Source organism: Anser brachyrhynchus (assembly GCF_964034855.1).
Source record: "Anser brachyrhynchus genome assembly, chromosome: 5".
In the NCBI taxonomy this organism is placed as follows: domain Eukaryota; kingdom Metazoa; phylum Chordata; class Aves; order Anseriformes; family Anatidae; genus Anser; species Anser brachyrhynchus.
The window spans coordinates 26085266-26104840 of NC_137699.1; the positions used below are offsets into that span (position 1 = coordinate 26085266).

Consider the following 19575-nt stretch of genomic DNA (forward strand, 5'->3'; position numbering starts at 1 on the left):
ATCTGCTTCTTGTTCTCAATAAGCTATCTATATGATATTAAAGATGTTCAGAACGTGATACTGAACAGTAGAGTCAAAGTAAGAAAACTAGATTATTGTGTTATGCAAATATAATTTAATTACTTAATGACTCTACAAGTTTAATTCAACTCTTCATTAAAAAGTAAAAATTGTGCAGTTCCAGCTGAGGGAGCTATTTTCTGGCAAGTCAGCTTCCTGCATGTTCATTTAAGTAATGCTTGCTAAAACTTGATATGGCAAGGTAGACAAAGTTTTGTACCATTTTACTCAAAATAGTTGGTTGCCACACCAAAAACTGTTGTAAAATTTAATTATTACTTTGTTATGCAGACTTGATTTTCAATCTTACAATCTTTTTAACTTTAAAGAAAAGGAAATGAGCAAGGTCCTATTCCATTGTATTTGATCCCATAACCCTGTTTTACCAAAGAGCTAAATAACAACTTCACATATGCAAAAGTTGTGCCCTTGTGAGATGCCTATCCGTTCTTGTTGAGCACGGGTAATGGGATTTCTCCTGAGGTCCTGTGACTGTGGGTTGGTTTTTATTGGATTTTTGCACGTTGGTGTTCAATAAAATGTTTAAAATCCATCCTGATGTGTTTCTGGTTAGCCTGCCTCAGTCTATCAGGTTCCAGGCAGTGACAGATTACTCTTTTCAGCTTTCAACCTTTCCCTTCAGCTTTACTTTCTTGTGAGTAGGATCATCCTCTGCATGTGTTGCTCATTAAACAGGCACTGGTTTTCATTTAATACAGTAATTTTCCTCAAGTCAGAGCCTTCCTGTGTGCTGAATTATGCATCCTAGTCTTCGTTTTTTCTCCAGCTACTCCAAGTTGCATGTAGGCAGCCGGCTAGTTTTGTGTACAAGGGAGGGAAAACCTGGAGCGCGCTGTAAATGTTAGTAATGTCAGCTGTAAATGTATAAGTGTGAAGGTGTGTGTGTGGATATGGGCAAGTGTCTTGCTGTCCTGAAGAATTCTGGAAGCAAAACGTTACCTTGATCAATGGGCAGAATTTAGGAACTGGTCTGTGTGGATGCAGAAATGTGAGCGCTTGGTATCTGTAGCTCTCTCTTATCTGGATCTCTTTGGATTGGGCTGCTAGGGAGCTTGTTTTGCCTCGTACAAATTGAAAGAGATTGCCATATGGTCTGGTATAGTTCATGTACACAACTGTGATCCAGTAGAGGAAAGGCAAACTCCCTACCCCCCTACTGCTGTTTCAGAGAGGAACAGACAGGAGGAAGTAGGAGTGAGAACAGATTTCTGGATAGATTGGTAGGCAGCGGGGTGAATTCTTAGCACTTCCCACCAGAAGTTTATTCTAATAGCATCAGTTCTTAACTGTGTAGCTGCTGATCAGGAAGCTGGAATGTAAGGATCAAATACAAATGAATAAACAGGCTTGTAGGGCTTGTTTCAAGTCAGAATGGTAAAAGAATTTACTTCATATTCTGAAGCAATGCTGCGGTGCTTTCAGCCTTTAGCTTGATTTTTTTTTTTTAAGTGCAACTGAATGTTAGCACTAATAGATATATCTGGAAAACACTGTTGTAGAAACGTACTGGCTGACTGAGATTTGGCTAAGATGCACACCTGATGGTGGAAGTGTGTGCATAGTACATCCACATTGATTGAAATAGGTCACATGCAAGAGGAAATTTTTCTTGTTTTCTGAGCCTTTTAAAGGAAAGGGGTAATTTTGAGTGGCTTTCCAGTACTATATAGGAGGAACAGATGGATTTTTATGTTAGACACCCTGCTACTCCATTGGTCATCAGCTTCAGATTGATTTAAACCAGAGTTAAAGCAGTTTAAAGGAAAGGGTGCTGTGCGAGAACCATTTAGAATTAAAATTTATATATGGAATAGAGAACTTTTGTGTCTTTCCTCTGGATTAAAGGTGAATTTATATAAATGCAAAAATAATAACAATAACATAAGCTTTTAAATCTGTAAATCTGCATTTCTCATGATGAAACTTTGGGCTTCATTTTGGGCTGCCTCTGAAAGGGGGAGTTACCTTTGTTTGCATTCACCAACGCTGCCTTTGCCTTAGATCTGAGGAGAATGACTGCAGGTGATTTGGGGCACTGATCTGTCAAAGCAATGTTTTTGGGTTGTTGGATTTTCTGCTTAGGTTGCGCAACCAGCTCTCTTCACCGTTGCATAATAGTTTGAGCTAACACAAAGGAAGTAGCAGAATTGTGCCCCGAGACTGAGGGAGGAGAAAGGGTAGGGATTCGTTCAGGCTGGATTTAGGTGAGCAGGTTTAGTTGCCTTCCTATTATCCCACAAGATCAAATAATTTTTGCTGCAAACCTACAAATGCTGAATCACTGGTAGAACTCTGTGTATATGACTGTTTAGACAACTCCTATGAATAAAATCTTACAATTAATCAGGAGGTCTGAAAATGAGAGTTGCATATATCATTTATGTGCTCTGCATGGTCTTCTGTACTCGTACCGTATGACTATTCAATGGAGCATCGCCCTTTAATTTGTCTCATGGAGATGCATCGTCTGTCTGTGTCAAAATGCTAGCATGAGTATAATCTGGAAGCTGTTTTTCTTCTGAGTGCCAGTGTACTGGAACTCAGTGTTAAAAGCTTGAAATTCATGAGGTTTGTATTTCCTTGCATTCTCAACAAATACTGAATAACCTTCTGTAAATAATGATCCTTATTAAAGGATGAATACATGAAAACCCTTCAAGTTTTGCAGCTACTTTTTTCTTCTTTTGAGGAGAGGAGATTTGTATTTCCTCTCCCTTATGTGCCTGGCATAATAATGCAGGAGCACAAACTAAAGAAGTGGTAACAAGCAGCAGTGGTTCATGATGCCAATAACACTGCAGTTTGGAAAATATGTTGTACCACTAAATTAACCAGTCTCAATTAAAATGTAAAGAATCTCCACTACAAATTGTTCATTACTGGTATAGTCATCTTTATCTTTTTTTATCCCTTAAAATGAATAAATGTTTTCTAGCAAAAAGGTCAGTTGTCAAATCAAATTTTCTAGGTTGTTCTTAAAGGCTACTTTTCTATTTTAAAACTTTTTTTTTGTTGTTTTAAAGGATATTAAAGGATATTTCCTCTAATCATCATGATTGTAAAATGCATCAGTGAAGATGAGCTGGTGAATCACTTCAAACAAATCATATTTGTATGTTAAACTTTATTCAAAATGCTGGTTACCATAATTCCTTTCCATTAAAAAGATCCAGACTTGGTATTCTTAAGCTTTGCTAAGCCATTACAGTTTGGATCCAGACTTCTGAATTTGTACAGTAAGGCTACAAACTTTAGTATTAATTTACTGTAACATTATTAAGAGTATAATTTTGGTTTTAATCTGCAGCAAGATAGTGCTTATTTCTTTCATCACCTTGTTGAAAATGCTGTTTTAGGTGAATCAGTTATATCAAAATTTAAAGTTACAAGCATGTTAGATGTGCTTGTAATTGATTCTCATATTGTGATGTATTTTCAGTTATATTTCTCAAAAATTGTGGTTTGTTTGCCTCTCAGTTTTCACCACATTGTGGGATAAACTTTTCGCAGTGTTCAGAAGATCCGTTTTCTGTGCTACCAGAGCTAATCCCCTTGCATCATCTGGAATCAAGAGGGCTTTCCTTTGTGTATTCAGTCCTTACATAAAGGAAACTCAGTCTGTTTTGTTAGCGTGTAAACTGGGATTTACTAAATACAATGAGGGCCAAAACTTCTAGCAGTAAGAATTTAGAGAAAGAAAATGTATGCTTCTTGGGAGGAAGAAAACTATTCATAACTGCCTTACACATTTGGTGCTCATCATTCCACATGCATGAAGCCAGAAAAGGGAACATTTAAGGTTTAAGTTATGTTGATACTGCAGAAAGAGATCGAATGTGCCAAAATTTATGTCTTAAATATCCATATTGCTAGTTGTGGATTAATCTCAAAATCCATACGTAATGCAGAGAAACAGCCAAGCTCTGACTGGGCTGTAATGTGACTGCCCCATCCTTTCCTGATCCAAACAGGTTTATGTGAATGAGCTTGGCAGCAGTCGCTAAATGTGAAGCAAGCTCTCATACACGTTTAGGCTCTGCCATGGAACTCGTGTGGAATATATCTTCTGTTTTCAGAACCATTTTGAACAGTTACAAGACAGCCTTGAGACCAAAAATCAGTCACTTACTGATTAAGATTGGATAATTTTTCTGGACTGAAGTTATCCTTTCGATTCACATCAGCATTCTGGTGTTGATCGCTGCCTACTTGCAGAAGCAGTGGAGAAAGTGCATGGCAAGAATAAACCATCAGGACAGGAGGAGAGTAGAGAGAGGCTGGTACTTCTGGCAACAGTACTAAATCATTTTACTTTAAGTGCTTGCGATAACAGCGGCGTTAGTGCAGGTACGAAGGGGGCCCTGGACCTGTTGGTAGAAGATAGTGGAGAACTATCAGCAATATTGAAACACTTTCTGAAATCAGGCTGCAGAAAGTGGTTACAAGAGGTAATTCTGACTGCTGTCATTTTCATCATTGTTTACTTGCTGTATAAATGCATCTTAACCTTTCTTCCTGTTCAGTCATTATCCCTAGCAGTTTTCCACCTATGTTATTTAAAAAGATTAACATGATACAGCTCTAGATTGTAATAGGACAGCTTGTATTTGCTGGAAAGGATTTAATCCATATGCACTTACAAATTTAAATTTCAGTGCTTCACTTTTTCCCCTTTTTTCTGGAACCAATTTAAAACAATTTTTACTGGTTTAGATTTAGCTACAAATTTTATACTTCCCTTTTAATGCAGAAGATATCAGTATATTATAGAAAGCCACTGCACACAAATTGCATGCTGAACAAGGATATGGTTTGTGATTATGTTTCTCCCACGCATGGGAGGGATATAGGAACCACATACATATATACACAGACGCACAATTAGTGTTTGTGCTGCATACATTGAAGAAGGGCATCCAGTTTTTCCTAATTTCTCTGCTTCTTGTTTGGGAAAAAGGGATGCTGTTTGTGTTTGTTTTTTAATTTACTTGGTAGAGAAGAATTTACGCAAGCAGTATTCCCTACCACCACCCCCAACCCTGATCTCTTCATGTAACTGACTTTTGAAACATCTATTACTTCATTTTTGTTACTTGAGTTCTGGCATTTTTAGCTCCCCTTTCTTCCCCTTAAATAACTCTTGGGCAATTTTTTCTTTTTTGCGCTTCCTAAAGAAACAACTGTGTCAGCTGTTTTTCTTTAAACATCAGCTTTTCATGTGGAATAGTCAATACTGGTTTTTACTAAGTCTTCTGTGAAAATGCCTCAAATAGATGGTTGCATTGAGTACCAGTCGCACAACACTTCCCAGTCAACATACAGACAAAGAAAATAAGTAGGAGCTACTTTAGTCATAGGTAGTTACAATGCGGAGTGGTGGTTCTAGAACCCTTAAACACAAACCAGCATTTCTCTCTTGATTTTTCTTTCAGTCACTAGGTTAAAAATAATAACGATAAAAACCAAGTCTTTAATAACACTTGCAGGAGGGGGTTAAAAATTACAGCCAAATGAAATCTGTCTAGGAATTACTGTATGACTAGGGAGTATTCTTTCATCCATTCAAACACAATAATTTTTTTGTCATTTGTGCAACCAAATTCAAGAAGGAGACTCCTCAAAAACCCACATCCACCGTGACAAGCTCAGATGAGATGAATGCATTCTTACTCTTGGGTTGTGAACAAAGTCTAGAGAGTTCTCAGATGAACTTTTATAATACAGTCGGTCATTTAAGCTCAAATTCCTAAATAGGGAATTCTGTGTAGCTTTAAAAATATATATATATATATTTCTTAGCATCACTGAAAAAACTACTTGTTATGTGTTATTGGTCTTTTGACCTCATTTTTTCAGGATGCTTAATAAAATGCTGATTACTTTTCTTTAGCTAGTAAAGCAGTTAATGACTTCTCCTGGCTTATTGGGATTATTCAGACAGTCTCATTGCAGATAAAAGTACTCAGTCTAATTTTTTAATACGAGAAAATTATTTGTAATTCATACTGTTTTTCCTATTAGATCTTGTGCTTGGGGTATAAGCAGAGAAGGCCCTTTTCTTGCTAGAAGAGCAGAAGTCTGTAGCAAAAAATAAAGATGAAATTGGTAGTTTACCAAATTCCGATTCCTGTTCCTTGAATTTGAGCTTCACCATCCATGTTTGTCCGTTCTGCCAGTCTGTTTTCTCCTTATATTTATTGAATACATATTCTTTTCTTCTGTCTCTCTAAGCAGGAGTCTTTAATTCTCTGTTCGTATTACTTCAGATATGCAGTCAGGATTCACTGTTAGCAGTTCTGTTAAATACAAGCCCACAAATATTTGTGGAATGGCTCAGTATATATCTCACTACATTGACTTAGTAATTTTTTTCAGATTTATGCTTTATACTACTTTGCTGTTTAATCATACTGTATTTTATGTAACAGAAATGGCAGATAGTTGTACTTAAAACATTTTTAGGGTGGATTGCCATCTGTATTGTCCGGTAAAACTGTGCAACACAGATGTCAGCTGCACAAAAATCTGCCTAATGGTTCTGATGTGCCATTTTTTGTCTCTTAGATCGACTGGAGCAGAAGGACTTCTTCTTTATTCCTTGTTTGGATTCTGCTGTCTAACAATTGTTTTGAGCTTTCATTATGGCCTGCTGCACTTGCCTCCTTGATACACCAATCGTAGATTTTGTGCAGCTTCCGTTAACTATCTCCAGCACCCTTTTCACCACTTCCTCCTTATGGTGAAGTCCTACCCCAGGCCCATAACTTCTAATGGCATTAATGGTTGTGAAAAGTTCAAAGAGGAAGCAACAAGATGTTATCACAACACTAAATCATCTCATGATCTCAGTGTTGTAACCTTTTGTTTAGGACCTTGTTGTTGCCAAAACAAGGAAAATCTAGCTTAGGGACCCATTTTCAGTTGCTGAGTAGACTTTGAGAGATTCAGTGATTATTATAGGAGTTCTCATGACTAGATATTATTTATGAAGTGTGAATGTATTCTTATTTTGATATGTTATATATTTTCAGGGGAAAACACATGCATGACTTGTATCCAATGACCCAGAAAAAGAATACAAGCTTTTAAACCTCTGGAACAGCAGCAAATAATACAACTTAAATAGTCTTCCTTTTGAACTGAGAGGCCTTTTAGTTATTTTGCTGCTTGTTGTGTTCATGCATGAACTATGTATTCATTACGTATTGCTTTTTGTAGAAACTCGTGAACACTGTAGTTGGAGTAAGGAATGCAGTTACAACAGGATTTGATTTTTTTTTTTTCTGATGCTCTGTTAACATTCCGATGTTCTCTGACCTTAGGACTCGTGAATCACTTCTGTGCTTGAGACTGCTGGCTAAGGATACTAATTATTACTGAGATTATCAAACGTAGATCATACAGTTACATATTGGCTAAGTAAATCACAGTGTTCATTCTGAAGTATTGCAAATCTGAAGGGCACATTGTTAAAACATTTTGTATAATCTTGTTAAACTCGTTTCCTCTCCTTTGATGGATTATTGTAACAGAAGTCTTCGCGTTTGTCTTTCACTTATCTGTCTCAGTTCTTCATCTCTCCCTCTTGTGTGTCTTTGGAGGGGGGAAAATACAAAAAAAAAAAGACTGATTCAGACTGCAAAGTGTGGTGCTGCATAGCAGGGGAGTGGTAGCTTCCTTTCACTTGCTGAACAGAAACGTAAAATAGAGCTGGAAGTTCACAAGTTATCACCCTTTAAACTGGGTTCAGATTTTCTTATTTGCTCTGGTTATGGTGCTATTTGTTAAGCATTTTGCAGTTTGGCTTCTATTCTTCCTGATTTGTTAGTGTGGATATTTATGATTTGTCCACTTGTTTCTGTTGGAAACATAATTTTGGAAGCCTTTTTTTTGTCATCTTACATTAAAAAAGAATAGCATTAGTGATTGTTTTGCAAAGTAAATTTTGTTCCAGGATCATTTTCCTATGGACAAGTTAAAGTCCCTGAAAAGTCACTTCAATGTAAATGTTGAGACAAGCTTTAGATTTAACAATATCAACTACAGTTTTAATACACATAGTTTTAAAACATTTTTTTCCATATGTAACATTCATTAGTAATGTCAAAGCTCAGCAAGACACTTAAAGGAAGATTATTTTTTTATAGGTGGATATGCTTTATTTCATTTTTGGTTCTGAACATTTTCTGTGCAGGCTAAGTGGGAAATGCATGTCAGGAATGATCTAGGTAGGCCTTTTACAAATTTGTTTTAACATTGCAAGATTTAAATTTAAATTTGTGGTTGCCTTACCTATGAAGTTTTGCTTGAGGAGAATAAACTGAGTGGGACAGATGTTTTTTTTTTTTTTTCCTTCACTAAATATCTTGGCAAAAGATGTATGTAGCAGTTCAGGGGCTAAACTATATACTGAATATCATCATGCATTCAGGGCTTTATTGAATTAAATTTATTATAGGCGGTTGCTGTCCCATAGTCCAGGATAAGCTGCAATAAATTCGGATACAGTGAACATAAAATAGGAGACTGTTCTCCAGTGTGTTAGAGAAAGTATAGCAGCGTATAGTTTGTCTCTTTGTACTTATTTTTGCAGAATAATTTCTTAGATGTGTTAGGTGGCAAGTAATAGTTTTTTGGACCTTTGTGGAGTACTATTTTTAAATGCAAGAAGCATAAAAATTACATAGATGCTTGTTTGAAAATAACATACAGGCAGTCATACCTTCTTAGGGTAGCTGAAACTGCTCATAAAAAAATCCCATGGTTTTATTTCAATGTATTAGTTACCTTCATCTTATTTTACTGGTCAAGAACATTATTACAAAGTGACTTGTTGATTAATGCATTCATATTTCCTGTTAACAGGGATTCCGGAGTCCTGTCATCCTTAATCTTGATGGCTAGATGACTAATAGCTTTGACTATGAGCATAATCTAATTGTACTCGCATATCTGAGTGAAGCTCAGGGGCTTTGTGTGTAAGAGTGGAGGAAAATGGTCCCGAGAAGAGAGAATTCTGACTTGTTTTTCAGATTCTCATTGTCTCTGAACTTTATTTTTTGTCAACTGTAGTAAGCATTGCTGTTCCAAGGAAAATAAGTCACAACTGAGTATGTAAGCTTTATTTAAAAAAAAAATAAACAAAAATCTTGACTGGATGGATGTTGTCTGAGGACATTTAGTAAAAGTGTCAAGCTGTGTTAGTTTTGGTGGAATCTGCCTCGGGCTACAACCTTGTCCTTGTCTTAAGTTTACTGAAGTGCCAGAGCTCGTCTTCCATCTTTTCTTTAGACATTTTTGCAAGGATGAGAAGAAATGGAAACTTTTCTTAAATTACTCTTTGTTTTGTTTTATGGAATTTTTCTTCTCTACATTTCAATAGTAAGCAAGTTGCAATTAATACATGACCTCAGTACCTCAATTGCTATGTGGTAAGAAACAAGTAGTGATTCCGCGGATTTTGAAGAGTCATTGGCAGTTCTGTGCTATAAATGCAGTGAAGATATTTCTCTGGATCTCTGAATTCCGGGATAAGGTGGAGGAAGAAACTATGAGAACATAGAGTAGAAGCAGGATTGAGATGAAGAGACTGGATATTTCTGGAGTTCATGGCTGTCAGTGTGTAAAAAGGAGGAGAAATCAGGGTTTTCTGGAGGAAGTCTGTTAGGACTGGGGAAGCATATGATTAGCAGGATCTAACCACTTAAATTCTGTTATCCCACCTGCCTAAAATTGGAAGGAATTTAGTCCAGGAGCACCTAGTACCAACGTTCCTCTGTTAAACAGGTAGCTATGGAAGTCCCACTCATTTCACTCACCCCTCCAAGGGGAACTCCTTACTGTATCTGCTGCTTCTCTTAGTTCTGCTCTTTATCCAAAACATGTTAACCCGTGTTTGAATGTTACTTCGGTTCTTTTTAACTACTTTGAGAAAGTTTTTATTTGCTTGTGTATTTGATATCAGATGCAATTTTCCAAGTAATACGCCATTATCATACTGTGTTACAAAAGCCATACCATTACAAAAACTTCAGCCTACAGAAGGCAGTTTCTTTGAAAGAGGTGCAACCCAGGTATGTGATGTGATCTCCTTCAATCTACTTAAAGGTTACTTCATGTAATGTATCATCATGGATGACATACAGTTACATATAGAGACTATCTACAATTATTAAACAGTAAGAGCAGAGAAGCAGGGTTAAATATTATTCACTCAAATGTCAAATTTCTACTTGGTAATTTTCATGGTTTTCAAAATTTTTAGTAGCTTCTCAGTTCGTCATGCGTTCTTGCTTTTTGTAAAAACTCTTGCAACAATAGCCATTCTTCCTTGCAGTCTAAGTTATTTCGCACTGTCACAAATCTTAAGTTTTCTGTATTCAAATAGGAATGTGATTCTAGTGCTACCGTTTTTTAGTTTTTCTCCTCGTGTTACGTCCAAGAGAACACTTAACAGCAATATACTGTTTTGACAATTTCCCATTTTGGACACTTTTTCATCTGTCTCATTTTTCCCTTTTGACTTGTAGATGCACTGTCAAACACATTGTTTTACAAGTTACATTGCCTCTCCTACTAAATAAGCACTGCGTATTTTTTTTTTGTCTCTTTCAGGATACCAGTTATTCCCTCCTTAGGTGATATCGTTTCCCATGTAGCCTTTTCTATCTGCCATATTGGGTTCAGGCTAGGTTGCTTGGTAGCTCAGGCTTCTGTAGGTACCTTTTTGCTCAAGCAGGAACGTCCAATTCATTTTTTTATGCAAAGTCCAAAGTATGATGGGAACCCAACTATTCATTTGTAAGTCAGTGTGAGTACCAACATCCTAAGTATACCAACATTTGTCTATGGTTCCTCCTGAAAATCCATGTCTTTTCTTACTAAGATTCTCAAAAAAAAAAAAAAAATTCTTAGGCATGGTTGCTGTAACTTCTGTCCTTATAGCGTACCTTTTACCTCTCATTTTAAAGGAGAAAATCAACAAAGTTTTGCCTTTTAAGAGCACGACAGCTTGGTATGTGTTCTGATATAATGTTGAGGAGAATGGTAACAGACATGTCAGGCAAAGCCTCGTGTATAATTATTATGGCAAAAAATACATAGCAGTTTCCTTTACATGCAAAATAATAGGATATGCTGTGATTTATTTTCTTGATGTAAATTATGTTTTGCTTAGCGCTATACTAGTGCTACATTTGCATCTCCTGTTGCAGATAATTCATTGATGTTTCATGCTGGTGGCATTCTCTAAACCTTTTGTAACAAAGGGCTTTTTATCATCAGTAGTTTACCAGTATGGTCAAGTGATACTGATGAAATTACTTACTTTCTTCTAAATTGAATTGATACTCAACAAACGTTATCTGCAAGTAAAATAGACTTTAGTATGGTGGTTTGGTATTACCTTTTGGTATTCCTGGCATGCACTTACTCATTGAACACTTCACTAGTTGGGAATAGTAAAATCATCTGCAAAGCTGCTTGGATAATAAGAACCATAAAAAGCCAAGCTCTTTGGGTGAGGCTACAAACATACAAGCACCAGAAGCTGGAGGGGTTAAAGTACGTGTGTAAAGTGCCAGCCAAAGGTAAGGAGCCTTGATCCATGACAAGTTCACACAGAGATCAGCCTGGAGCTGTTCCTTGCATGCCAGCAAATATAGTGTATTTTCATAGCAAAGTGTGTCAAGATTTCTCAGAATTCAAAATGACTTTCTTTCGTTAGCCTTGTCAGAAGTGTTTATCTAGTAGTTCTGTGCAATAACAACTCTTACTTCAAAATATGTGAATTTACGATAAATTAACCTATAATAGTTAATTTTTTAAGCTATGTTTTATTGAAGTTGTTGTGCTTTGAAATATTATAGTAAATAAGCAAACGAATTGCAGAATGGTTGAGGTTAGAAGAGACCTGGAGGCCACCTGGTCCAACGCCCTGCTTAGGCAGGGCCACCCGGAGCAGGGTGCCCAGGACCACGTCCAGGTGGCTTTTGAAGATCTTTGAGGAGGAGAGTCCACCTCTCTGGGCAACCTATGCCAGTGCTCAGCAGAGTTTTTGTTGTTGTTTTTTATTAAGTGTTTCCTGATGTTCAGTTAGACCCTTCCTGTGTTTCAGTTTGTGCCCACAGCCTCTTGCGTTGCATGAGGGTGCTCCAGGCCCTGAATTACCTTAGTAGCCCTTTGTAGGCCTCCTTCCAGTAGCTCCATGTCTCTTAAACTGGGGAGCCCAGCACTACAGGTGCAGCCTCACCAGTGCTGAGCAGAAGTGAGCACCTCCCTCAGCCTGCGGGCAGCTCTCCTCCAGGATACTGTTGGCCTTCTTTGCAACAAGGCCACATTCACAGTTTGTGTTCAACTTCGGTCTCTACCAGGACCCTGAGGTCCTTTTCTGCAAAGCTGCTTTCCAGTTTGGAAAGAAACCATAACACTAAATATTTTTCCTTAAGCTGGAGAATCAGTTTCTTGTACGGTTCAGTTTTTAACTTGCAGAATCATTTTTTTGATGGTGATTGTAGTAGTTTTGTAGCACTGAAAAAAAATGCAATTGCAGTTCGGTTGCCTTTACAAACATTTTTGGGACCACTTATTATTTTTCAGTCCTACATTAAAATAGAACTGTGCAAGATGCAATATAAATAAAAAGATATGTAATGCTTAATATAAATCAACAGCATGGAAGCCTTCCCGTTCCTAGAAAGTGGGTTAAAATAAATGGAATGCAACAAGATAGCTGCCTTTTTGGTTTTGTTCCTCCCCTTCAACATCTCCATCTTTTTCTCTGGGAAAAATATTTTGGCAGAAAATTCTTAACCTTCATTCTCTTTTGGATCGCTAATGGAAGAAAGGACAAATGTTGTAATAATGCTTTGGTATCTTTAATTGGCTTGATATTACAAGTAAGAAATACCCTGAACTAACAAAATAACTTTATTATACAAAAAAAAAAAGGGGGGGGAATGGGAGGGTGTGTCCTTTCCCCTAACATCACCCGATCCCCTGCCAAAGGGGTTATTCATGAGTTGCTAGGCTGAAGATCTCTGCTGGTCAGGGTCAGCGGAGTGCTTCCCAGGCTGGAGCAGCAGTTTGTTCATTCAGGCCATAAGTCACTTTGGACCCAAGAGCATTACAACAATGCACAGTACAGATTTTGGAGGGAGCTGAGAGCCCTTAAAACCTGTGGTCAGATCTTAATGCTTGATGTTCTTAAAGTTGTTAGCAAGCAAGGACTGTGACTTCGGTATCTTCCTGGTCCACTTACGGTTTGTAGTTCTTTGCTTCTGCCCTCCCAATACTTTCTCAGGCTTCTTAGTTCACCCCTTTCCATCATTTGGTTTTAATCCAAGAATCATCTTCAATAATTCTCTTATGCTAGTATTTTTTAAAATCAAACTTTGCAGATCTAATATCTGAGCTCTGAGTACAAAGTATACTATGTTGTCTTAAAATGACTCTTTCAAGTTTAATAAGTATACAGCTCAGACGTTGTACTTCTAGTGGTACTTAACTATGAGGGGAAAATCAGTGTGATCACAATTTATAATTCGTTGTAATCACATACGAATGCAATACTCATCTCCGTACCTGAGGCACTCTTCTGTTAGAGAGAAGTGCCATTTCCGTAACTGTGAATTGGTGTTGGGTTTCTATGTGGTGTTGGGTTTCCCCAGTCTTCACTGCTGTTCAGGGTTTATTCTTGAGGATCAGCTGTCTTCTATGGGCAAAATCCTGTTTTGCTTTTCCCATAAGGCTTGCCCTTGACTCAACAGTTTCTAGTGACCACAACCAAAATCAGAGCCTCTCAGGAAACGTTGAATGTGATACAATAGGTTTGGGCCTGTTGTTGCAGTGCTGCTCTTCATGCTGCATTTCACATTTGTGGTAGTTCTAATAAAAGGTTTAATCAGAGCAGTGCTCAACTGATTTCCATGTTTGGCTGGTTTTCTTTTGTTCAGCTGCTCTATCAGCAATATCTGAACATGCAAGAGCAGGTAAACATACCAGGCTCTCAGGTTTTAAAAATACTGTAGGGTTGGTGCTGAAAAATATGGGAGCACTGTCTGTCCTCTTTCCCCCAGCTAAACCATCCCAGCATTTTAGCAATTTGTTATAGACGTTCCGAAATGTAGATAGGGCTCTCACTTATGAAGACACAGGAGAGCTGGGTGGCTTCATTAGCAGCAGTGGTGTGCTTTGGTTCAGCATCTTCAGTTCGTTTGTAGGGGATTCTAGAAATTTAAATCACTCTTAAGACCTGTTGCTGCTTTGCCAGCTTGTATCATTACTAAAAATAGCTATCATTAATGTCAGTTCCTTTAAAATAAAATAACTGAATAAAGCAGTCTCTTCATTGTTTTGGGAATTGTTAAACAAGTACAGTAATGAATCTGTCTAGTTAACTTATAAGGTAGTTGTCTGAAAAAAAAAAAAAAAACCTTTTTTTGATTTAAGAGGTTATTCATTAAATATTACAGATTTACCTGCTGGGCACTTTTATTTTTGTTCTTGCATTAATGGAGTGGATTTGACAGTTTCTAAAATATTTGAAAGGATAAATATTGTTTCAAATAGTCTAAAGAATAGAAAATATGGCAAGCAAGATTGTTAACTAGACACAGGCATCTCGCTATAGGGAAGGGGGAAAATTTCAGAAGACTTCTGGGAAATGGAAGTAGCTAAACTATTGAAGTTATATGTATCTTTTACCTTTGCTTCTCCTTCAATTCTTGAAAAGAAAATGGATGTGGAGTGTAAACTACCATTTAAAAGTAGTGTTTTAATTTTTCCCACTTAGTCCAAGTGAAGTTCTGTGACTGTCCCTGAAAGATATGAAACTGAACTCTTACTGCATGTTAAATACCATCTTTAGTAGTTCTGGTATGCAAAAGAAAACTTATTCAGATAAATTGACAGCCAGATTTATAGAATGAATAACTTTTAAGCTAAATTTGTAGTTAACTTGAAGGGAGAATAGCGGAAATACAGTTCAACCAGTTAGTGCATCCTATTTTTTACTGTTTCATAGGAAAGTCCTGGTGTCTTCAGTTTCTGCCAGGGGAGGCTCTTCACCTGAGACAGTAAGAGACAAATGATTACTTGTGCCTTAAGTGCACAATTGCAATCTGAAATTATCTCTGAGTTAAGTAGTGATAGAGAACTATGAACAATTCAACTTTCAGTAACACTATTAAGCATCAAAATATAGCAATTTTTATTTTCAGACATTAGAATTGATAGATACATACAATAAAGGATTGTTTTTTTTCTTGATTATATTTATCTGCTGTATGGGAGAAGTTACTAAGGGATATTGGTATAGAAATGCTGTAAAATGTAAAATGAACTGTCATTTTAACTGAGTTTAGGAGGAGGAGGTTAGTTTGTGGGGTAAACAAAGTCACTACAAACAACTTCACTTGCCTATAAGCTAAAATTAAATAGTCTTGTTTTTTCACCATTTTGCAGACCTTTACGTATTTAAGCAGCAAAATTATTTTTATACTTATATACACATTTATGCACAGATATATATATGAATCGTGTGAATCATGCGTGTGTCTGCAAACGTAATATATTTATTATGCAAAAAAGCTTACCTTCTGTTATTCTGGGAAAAGACCTTAAGTCTTTTTCAAACACAATGGTTTGGTAATGGCTGTGTTGCGTATTTTTGTACGGAAGGAATAGCTTTGTTCCCTTTTAAGGACTGAACAGGAAATACTAAATTCTACGTAACTAATGCTGACTGGTGTAAGTACTCAAGCAAGGTATCATGAAGCTTATTTTTCTTGAAGTGGTGGGATACTCATTCATGCAGTAAACCGTATGTAGAATGTAGGATAGGATCGTATAAATTCCGTGACAAACCACAGGGTTTTCCAACAGGTGTAGCAGCAAATTCCTACTCAAAACTAAAGTGTGTCATTGAATTAAATAGAAATAAATAAAAGGTGAGAGAGAAGATTACCACAAACTATTTTTTTGGGGACTCTGCAAAAGAAATCGGGCTTTTAAGAAACGAAGTGATAACTATTTTTTTTATTTCATAAAAATGCTAGATGATGGAAAAAGCCATTAAACTGTAAAATTCAAGTAACTTTCCACACGCTGCAAGCACTGGAGAGAACCAGCTAATAGAAATATTAGTTTTTAAGTAGTCATAACCAATTCTGCTGTCAAACCCCACAGCACCTGTGTTCTGACTTACCCCTTCCAAAGGAGGGGCTCTCTATGTGGGAGGGAGGAAAGAGGGAGGAGGGAGCAGCATTTCTGGCTAGAAGCCTGTTCTTGTTTAGATTTCAGTGGCAGAAGGCCTGACCTCTTTCTGCTTTCTTGTTCTCTTTTCTGTGTGATTTCATGGTGGCTGACTCGCTTCATGATTAGTCTAAAATAAATCAAGAGCTGATTCGTACTCTTTTCCTGCCCCTGGCCCTCTCTAGCTAGATCACTGACTGCAAAGTTTCTGGAAGAATATAAATCTTGACTCTGAGGAACTGCACTGTCTGGTTAAGTTTCTTTACAAGGAACGCACATGTATGCTCAAAGTAAAAGAGGATACTTGTGAAGTAGTCCTAACGAGGGCATAAAACTAGGGAGGAATGTTTATTAGAGTCTTAGACTGGTTTCTCCTAGGTGACAGTTATGAAAGCAGTGAACCTCCACTACATGAATTATTGTGATCTTGGTTGTGGGTTTGTTATGATGTTTGTTTTGTTTTGCCTCTTTATTTGTTTTGTCTTGTTTCTTAACTAGACTTAGCTGTTTTGCATTTATGTAAAACTAATTTTTTTTTTTGCATCTCTTCCAGTAATAGTTATGCACGAGTGCGAGCTGTGGTGATGACCCGGGATGACTCAAGTGGTGGATGGTTACCACTTGGAGGGGGTGGACTAAGCTGTGTCACAGTCTTCAAAGTCATTCCCCAGGAAGAGAATAGCTGTGCTGATTTTCTTATCCATGGAGAACGACTCAGGGATAAAACGGTAACAATTTACATCTGTTTAGTGTTCGACAAAGAACCCAGTGCTTGCATATGGTTGCTTGTAGACTGGGAAGTAAACTTACAGTCTCAATCTAATACTGTTGCTGAGCTTGTATTCATATGATCATATACCGAGACAGCCAACTATTTATTTTAGGTAACACCAAACATTTCTAGAATTAAAGATTTTGATCTTTCAGCAACTTTAAAACATATTTTTTCACTGTAGATTTTCATCCATTTGCAAAAACATTTTGCTATTCGTTTTTTTCCAATAGAGGGTCAAAGTAAAATCTGTTTGTTGACCTGTTTATACACTGATGATACTGTGTTTATTAGCAGTGTTGTCAGTATTTAGAAAATGAGAACTTGTTAAGAACACAAAATCGGAAGGAATTTCTCAGTTATGATTCAGTTAGATGTGGAATTTGATTATGGTAATTAAAAGGTAGCTGTTTTACATGAAACCCGCTTCTCTATTGGAAGAAATCATGAAGTTAGCAGGTCCAAAAATTAATCTGGTTTGACAAATACATAGACAGTATTAATTTATCAGCTACAGTAAACAGCTGTAACAAACTTGTCTTAAATAGCACCATGAAAGTCAGCCTCACAAAAGGAAAACTGGTGTAGAGTATCAGCTGTTGCTACCTGCAGACCTATGGAAGATGGAATTGGCTAACATTTGCTGGGTTGCTTGTATGCCAATACATTTTTGAAGGGAAAGTCTTACTGTGGAAACTAAGTGGGGAAAGCACAAAATCTCTATCTCAATGACTTCTATCAAAGGCTTACTGTTTTCTGCCAATAATTTACAACTCCCTAAACTTAAGCTGTGTAAGCCTAAAAGGTAGAATTACTTCTCTACGCCATGCTGCTGATTCTTCTCAAGCATACCAATTTCTCCCTTGAGGCAGGACTGCTGAGTTTTCTGCCTTGACTGTGACTACTGTAGGAAGAGAGCATATAAATAGAAATTCTGCTGACTCAGTTGTTTCAGCGAGGCGTAGTGCTATTAGCAGAGTACCCTGTGTTCCCGCACAGCTATGTGCACCTGCAGTTCCTTCCTCACTTTGCAGTAGTTCCCTTTAGAACTTTTTTTAGCTGTATTAAAGCTGTTTTTGAGCAGCTTAATTGCATTTAGAAGTACTTGACAATTTTCTCTTAATTCCTGATACTTTCAACATTCACTGCTTGCCTTCAGAATCTAAGGTAATAAAATGCTCAGAACTGAAGGCTGATTTAAAGTTTCTCCAGCATGCATATGAAAATGTTGTAGCCATCAGTGTCCTGATCTGTTTGTGTTCTCTCTCCCAATTCCCCTGGGCAAGCCTTGTTTCGTTTCCGCTTCTGGCAGAAGGCTTAAATGTGTCTGCTCATCTTCCTGTCCAAAATCCAGTCCATATTAGTATAAATATGTTTGCAGATTCCTCCCCCATAGCAGGGACAGGAAGAGAAATTTTGTTAGATAAGGATCAGGTCATCGATTCTAAAAAACGTTCTGCTCTTTATTTTCTGTGTAGATAATGGTCCTACATTTGTTCTTAGTGATATTCCTGTGGATTCACTTTTAAAGCACAGCTTATAACCTTTTCTTAATGAAGCCAAACAACTGGTTTTCTAGTCCAAATAGATTTGACAGTAGACGATTATGTTATGCAATACAAGGAAAACACCAAGAAGATGAAATGTAATTGTTTGTTCAATATGTCTTTTTAAAGATACACACAGGCATTTCTGAAAATACTTCAATGGATTAACACCAAAAAAAAGGAAAAAAGCTAATCCTTACAGATGGTCTTTTTTCTCCTCTTCAGTCACATTATACACTGTTAAAATACCTTTTTAAGTGGATTACATTTTGATTTACTCTGACCAGCAGGTCTTTCTTTTGTGAGCTGCCCCAGCTTCCAGAAAAGGTGTAGAAATTCCCTTATCCTGGAAAAAATAATAAAAAAAATAGACCACAAAACTACTGTAGCATGGAAATGTGGGCACTTTTTCTGTGAGATGGGGAAACATGGGTTTTGAAATACCTCAGCAAATACAGTCAGATCTATGGCTTTTACCTAAGGTACATGGACAATATATATACAGTATAACATGAACAGTAATACAAACAATATTACTGTTCAAGCCTACATGTTGAAGAAAGAATTTATTCCAAAGCAAAAAAAAAAAATCCATACGTAAGGTAATAGATTAAGGTATCTAGCTACTTCTTCAATGGATATGTTCAAAAAGAATGAGAGAGTTTTTCTCTTACTTTTTCTTGTAAACTGTCCTTAGTTGCTTCCTCTCCAAGTACTGCATCTGATGCTACTGACAATTGCAATTCCATTCTAAAGTGCCAAATCTCTTCATATATGTTTTAGCATATGTGGGCATCTAATTAAGACTGTAGATCTTAGTCATCGTTATATAAATCATATACTTTGGGACTGAACATCAAAATACTAAAGTACCTCATTGCAGTTGCCCTGGGGTTTTTCTCATCATTTCTTTATATACCTGAG

General features: G+C 37.0%; 1 protein-coding gene across 2 annotated transcripts in view; it reads left to right on the forward strand.

The window, feature by feature from the left end:
* Positions 1-19575, forward strand: part of SPRED1 (sprouty related EVH1 domain containing 1) — a 57094-nt gene that overhangs the window by 17156 nt on the left and 20363 nt on the right. For both annotated transcript variants that reach the window (XM_080594799.1, XM_080594800.1), the window contains exon 2: positions 16886-17060. In XM_080594799.1, the coding sequence (XP_080450925.1) occupies positions 16886-17060 (175 nt within the window). The remainder of the gene's footprint in view (positions 1-16885; positions 17061-19575) is intronic.